Consider the following 6,228-nt stretch of genomic DNA (forward strand, 5'->3'; position numbering starts at 1 on the left):
TGGGGATTCAAACCCGCCACCTTAGGTGTATGTGGCTGGCGCCTTAGCCGATTGAGCCACAGGCGCTGAGCCAGTTTCCATTCTTTATTAATGTACCTTGAAACTTTGAAACATCAGATTTTATATAGGTTTTGAGTATGTATGTATTGAAATATTTTTTTGACAGCATGAAGCATTTATTTTATTGACAAAAGCTATGAACAAATCAGGGAAAAAGTGCAATTCTGCAGTACCCACAAAGTTCTAGAACACACAGGTTTAAGAAGGTTGCTTTTATTCATATTGCAAGTCTACCCCATTGTGACCTCCTCCTGTCAGAACAGAAACTTCCAAACTTCTCAGACTCCTCCAAGTAGGAGACATCTAAACCTTTTGTTGTTTTACACCTGATATGTATTTTACTTGCATGAACATTTCTCAATAAAATGATTATGAAGAGTAGAGTGTGTTGAAATATTTTAAGAAAATTATTTTTGAAGATTTCATCTACCTAGTTTGAATAATTGTGTATTGGAAACACTTGAGTAGGATGAAAATAAGTACATTAAGAAAATGAATGCTAGGAAGGTTATTTCTTTATTGCAATAGTGTCCTGAGTTAGAAAAGTGATGTTCCACTTGATATTTGTTCTAGATTATAATCTATTTAAAGTCAATGGTCGGGTCTCTCTCTGTGAATTTCCTCGTAGCACAGTGCCTTAACCATAGCATGTGCACAGTAAATAGTTTCTTGATCAAAGGAGTTGTTCTACAAATTGGCTTTTCTGTTTTTCTTTTTTTTTTTTTCTTCTTTCCTCCTCTCCATTTAGAGCCGGGCTCCAATTTCGGCCAAACTTGTTGCAAATATGCTGTCTGTAGCAGGCGCAGATCATATTATCACCATGGACCTACATGCTTCTCAAATTCAGGTATCAATGGAACTTAAATATTGGGGGTTAGAAAGGTAGGAGGAGAGGACTGATGATACTGAAGACTGCAGAGAAGCCAAAAAGTGTGCCTAAGTACAGCTTAAGTAAAATATGACATCAACAACCTTTATTTTTTTGCAGTTTTTGGGTGGGGCTGGGTTTGAACCCACCACCTCCGGCATATGGGGCCAGTGCCCTACTCCTTTGAGCCATAGGTGCTGCCCAATATTTTTCTTTTTAGAGACAGAGTCTCACCCTGTCACCCACTCTTAAGAGAGTGCTGTGGCATCAGGGCTCACAGCAACTTCCAACTCTTGGGCTTAAGCGATTCTCTTGCCTCAGCCTCCCGAGCAGCTGACATTACAGGCGCCCACCACAACACCTGGCTTTTTTTTTTTTTTGATTGCAGTTGTCATTATTCTTTAGCAGGCCCAGGCCAGGCTGGAACTCGCCAGCCTCCCTATATGTGGCCAACTCCCTACTCACTGAGCTACAAGCACCAAGCCTTAACAACATTTTTAAATGTATTCACATTAAGTATAGTTCATGATCTTGGCCATCAGATGGGGAGGCAGTCTGGTATTAAGGGGAAGAGCATAGGCTTTGGCATCAGATCTAGTTGGAATATCATTTTTGACACTTACTAGCTTTGTAAGCTTGGGCGGGGTTACTAAAATTCTCTAAACATATACTTTTTCATTGTGAGTATAATGAGATTAAATTCATAATATAATGCCTGGTTCATGACAGGTACTCAGAAATGAGAAGTGTTAGTGTCATTATTATTCTCCTTGAATATTCATGGTCTTAAATTTAGAGCCACAGATATTGGAACCTACTTTTCTGGCATAAACCCAGAGTGAGAGGAGTAAAATACCATTTTTATGCTTTTCAAAGAGGCTTTCAAATCATAAGGGAATTCTATGAAGTACACAGGACAAGGGATTGTACTCATTTTTTAGAAAAGAACAACTTGAGAAATACAACAAATTTGTATCAACTATAATTAGAATACCTATCTGACTATTAGTTATTATTTTTTTTATATAGAAGACAGAGTCTCACATTATAGCCCTTGGTAGAGTTCCATGGCATCACAGCTCACAGCCATCATCCTGGGCTTAAGCGGTTCTCTTGCCTCAGCCTCTCGAGTAGCTGGGACTACAGGTGCCTGCCACAACACCCGGCTATTTTTTTGTTGTAGTTTGGTCGGGGCCAGGTTTGAACCCGCCACCCTCAGTATATGGGGCCAGCGTCCTACCAACTGAGCCACAGGCGCCACTCTATTAGTTATGCTTTGCAGCCATTTACTATGAATAGCTTCCACTAAGTTACGCACCATAGCATCTCTAACTGGTGTGTCCATTAGCTTTTTGCCCTTTACCAAACAAGCGTGCCATTTATTGGCATAAAGCAATATTTATTATCTCATGAGTCTGCATGTTGGCTGGGCAATTCTTAGGGTCTTGGCTGAACCTTGGTCATTCTTCACATGGACTCATTTATGTTCTATGGTCAATTGTGAGTTGACTGAAAGCTGGTTTTGCTGATCTTGGCTGGGCTCTCTTGACACAGCCTAGATTTAGGAGGCTTTTTTTATGATCTACCACACGGGGTATGACTTCCCATGAATTTGTTGCAGTAAGGTATTCTCTGAGCAAGTTACTACTTTCTTTATGTTAGCCATTTATAAATGGAAGAGAGGTACAATGAAGCAAAACTGATCCAGCTTCTTTTTACAGGGCTTTTTTGATATCCCAGTTGACAATCTGTATGCAGAGCCAGCTGTCCTGAAGTGGATAAAGGAGAATATCTCTGAGTGGAGGAACTGCACTATTGTTTCACCTGATGCTGGCGGAGCTAAGAGGTATGGTTGAAATTAGTATTGTAACCAATGTGCTAGGAAAATCTTTCAGACAGTTGTGTCAGAAAGTGATGTTTTTCTATCCAAGTGGTAGTTTCTAAGTACTTCTGCATGGATATAGCGGTTGTTGGGACATAGGTTGAATATAGTATGACTCACTTCTCTCTTCAGTGGCCTGAGTTATTACTTGGAAGACAAGATAGAAAGAGGGCCCTAAATAGTCATGGTATTGTGGACATGACTATAACACATGAATAACTTGGCACTATAGAATTAGCAATATTGTACAGGAAATTTGGTTTTCTAATGAATGGTGGCTGCTGTTGAACCCATATTAGTGGACAAGTTTGCTTTTACATACCTCTTAACACTGTTCATTGATCCTTGGGATTAAAATAAAATAAAGTGTGATATTTTTATTTAAAGCTGAGACCTTAATATTTTACACAAACTGATTGCTGGGGCTTGCCAGTTACGGTGCTTTACAGCTCACATGGTGCAGACTAAGAGCTCTTGATTTCCTTAGTGGATTACTCGTTAGTAATGTATTCAAAAACACAACACATGTTCTTCTTGTTGTGGAAATAGAATGAAGAGCTACAAAACACAGATGATTAGAAGAAGCTAATTCAGAATTTTCCAAAGCCTTTCAAATCTTCAATGACTGTTTCTCAACAACCTCTTTATTTCAGTAACTTCAACAGAACTGATAAGCTGAGAGCTTGAGTTCTTTTATCCAGCCAGATGTACAGCTTGGTGAGCCCCATGTAATCAGTAGTTCCCATCTGTAATATTAGAGACAGCCTAAAAAACATCTCCCTACCGGTAGTTGCCATATTTGTCTTAACTTATGGACCATTATTTTCATATCTTGCCTTGGGGCTTAGAAAATAGTCATGCTTGAAATAACCAAAACAGATTTTTTTTTTTAAAGATAGTCTCACTTTATTGCCCTTGGTAGAGTGCCTTGGTGTCACAGCTCACAGCAACCTCCAGCTCCTGGGCTTAGGCGATTCTCTTGCCTCAGCCTCCCAAGTAGCTGGGACTACAGGCACTTATCACAACACCTGGCTATTTTCTGTTGCAGTTTAGCTGGGGCCAGGTTTGAACTTGCCACCCTGAGTATATAGGGCCAGCACCCCACCCACTAGCCACAGGCACCACCCAACAGATTTTTTTTTTTTTTTTTTGTCTAAAGTTGGGTACAGGAAAACTGCCTTTAGTAGGCGACTCACTGCTACTTGATTATTTTTTCATTATAATTACCTTATAGTGATGTTTTCTGAGCGAGTGGCTATCACTTTGTTTTCTCCTACTGCTTTCTCTCTTGGCAGGGCTTGGGGATTAGGTAGAGATAGACCCCTGTGTGATTAGATTTGCACAGTAGTTCTCCACTCAAGGGTGAAAGGAGTGACTTTCTCTAGCCCTTTTTAGGCTTTGTTGGACACTGAGCTTATTGGCCATTGAGTATGGTCAGTTTGGGACATTTAAACTAACTGATCATGCATTTGCCTTGGATAAGCATTCATTCCAATTTTTGTTACCATTAATGTTATGTGTCTGAGCAGTAGTAACGGAGAGTACAGGGTTTGTTTGGATCAAGGTATAAATGTTGTCTTAAGTTGTGGTTCAAACTTTTTTTTCTTGCAGTTTTTAGCTGGGGCCGGGTTTGAACCCACCACCTTCGGTATATGGGGCCGGCTTCAAACCTTATTATATGGGCACAGGTTTACAGCAAAACCTCAGGTATACGACCATGGGCACAAAGAAAACAGAACAAAATGGTATACTTTGATTGATGCTACATTGAAGAACAAGACAAAACCCAGAGCACAGGCTTCTTTATGCATGGCAGGGATGTTGCAACAGAGTGTGGACAGACATGTCACTGGGGCAACTTACTGTCATTTACACTGAATGAATTTCTGGCTGAGTTATGTGCTGGTTTGTCCAAAAGCAGATGTGTCTTCTATCCCACATTCTAATCTTGTTTGTATTACCTTGTAATAAGAAGAATAAGAATTCTATTTTGATTTAGGAATGAGATGCCCAGCTTGATAACTTTCTTTCTAGCCTTCATAAAAGGAACTCCCAAGCTTGGTGTCCAGGTACAGTTGACACTGACTATTGGTGGGTGTTTTGCACCATCACTGAGGGGAGCAATAAGAGCACAAGCATAGGAGTAGGCTGGACACTGCTATTCTCCCGCCAGCTTCAAGGTCACTTCTCACCACATCCACAGTCACAATGTTCCATGGTGGAAATTGGGACGGCCTTTGTGCTCCCTGCATTAGTTAATAAAGTCTTCTCTCACCCCTTCTACTTCCAGTCCATCATATAAATGTGTTTTAGCATTGTACTGCTTCCTAGGACTGGTAAGGGTGTATGTCTCCTGCCCAGAATGAATGCTCATCTAAGTCTGACCAGTATATTCATAAACTGCTGTCGGGATATGTAAATACTATTCAATAATATAAAATCCAGGTTTTGATACTTGCCTTTGAGATGTCAGTCCATGATGGTGGTTTTATTTTAGCATGGAACTGTTTGGTTTCTGAATATCTTCCCCCTCTCCCAAAGAAAAAATGTGGTTTGTTTAGTCTTTTTTATTTTTTAAGGCAGGGTCTTGTTCTGTTTCCCAGGCCGGAGTATAGTGGCATGATCATAGCTCACTACAGCCTTGAACTCTGAGCATAAGCAATCTTCCTGCTTCAGCCTCCAAGTAGCCGGGACTGCAGACGCATGCTGTCACACCTGCATTTTGGTTTTTTGCTTTTGTTTTTGTTTTTGAGATGGGATCTCACTGTGTTGCCCAGTCTGCCCTTGAATTGCTGGCCTCAAGCAGTCCTCTTGCCTCAGCCTCCCAAGTCACTGAGATTAAAGGTATGAGCCACTGTGTCCAGCTAAGACCCTGTTTCTTTTGTCTTAGAAGCCTTTTGTTTTGCAGAGTGACCTCCATTGCTGACCGTTTGAATGTGGACTTTGCCTTGATACACAAAGAACGGAAGAAGGCTAATGAAGTGGACCGCATGGTTCTAGTGGGCGATGTGAAGGATCGGGTAGCCATCCTTGTTGATGACATGGCTGACACTTGTGGCACAATCTGCCACGCTGCTGACAAGTGAGTGTGGAGTGCTGGGGCTGGTGGTTAGAAGTAAAAAGCCTAACAACTGCTATCTGAATGCCTTCAGGCTGCTGATTCTTTTTGGAACTGAATTGATGGGATAAGTAGCTTTGGGAGATTTTCATTGCCCTAGGCTTGAATTATAATATATAGAAATTGATATTTACTCTTATTTTTTCAGAGCTTCTTAATGTTTTTCCAATTTTTACTGTACTAAGCTATATATAAGAAAATTTGCCATTTTAACCATTTTAAAATATACAATTCAATAATATTAATTACATTTACAATGTTACATAACTATTACCATTATATGTTTACAAATTTTTTTTT

General features: G+C 40.3%; 1 protein-coding gene across 1 annotated transcript in view; it reads left to right on the forward strand.

Annotated features, from left to right (window-relative positions):
- The first annotated feature begins 806 nt into the window (after window positions 1-806).
- The window catches only part of PRPS1 (phosphoribosyl pyrophosphate synthetase 1), an 11,343-nt gene continuing 5,921 nt past the window's right edge, over window positions 807-6,228 (forward strand). The window contains exons 1-3 of the mRNA XM_012811375.2: window positions 807-907; window positions 2,650-2,774; window positions 5,719-5,892. Of these exons, the coding sequence (XP_012666829.1) occupies window positions 845-907; window positions 2,650-2,774; window positions 5,719-5,892 (362 nt within the window). The 5' untranslated portion in view covers window positions 807-844. The remainder of the gene's footprint in view (window positions 908-2,649; window positions 2,775-5,718; window positions 5,893-6,228) is intronic.

The sequence above is a fragment of the Otolemur garnettii genome, unplaced genomic scaffold (assembly GCF_000181295.1).
Source record: "Otolemur garnettii isolate 467f Iridium unplaced genomic scaffold, OtoGar3 scaffold00155, whole genome shotgun sequence".
In the NCBI taxonomy this organism is placed as follows: Eukaryota; Metazoa; Chordata; class Mammalia; order Primates; family Galagidae; genus Otolemur; species Otolemur garnettii.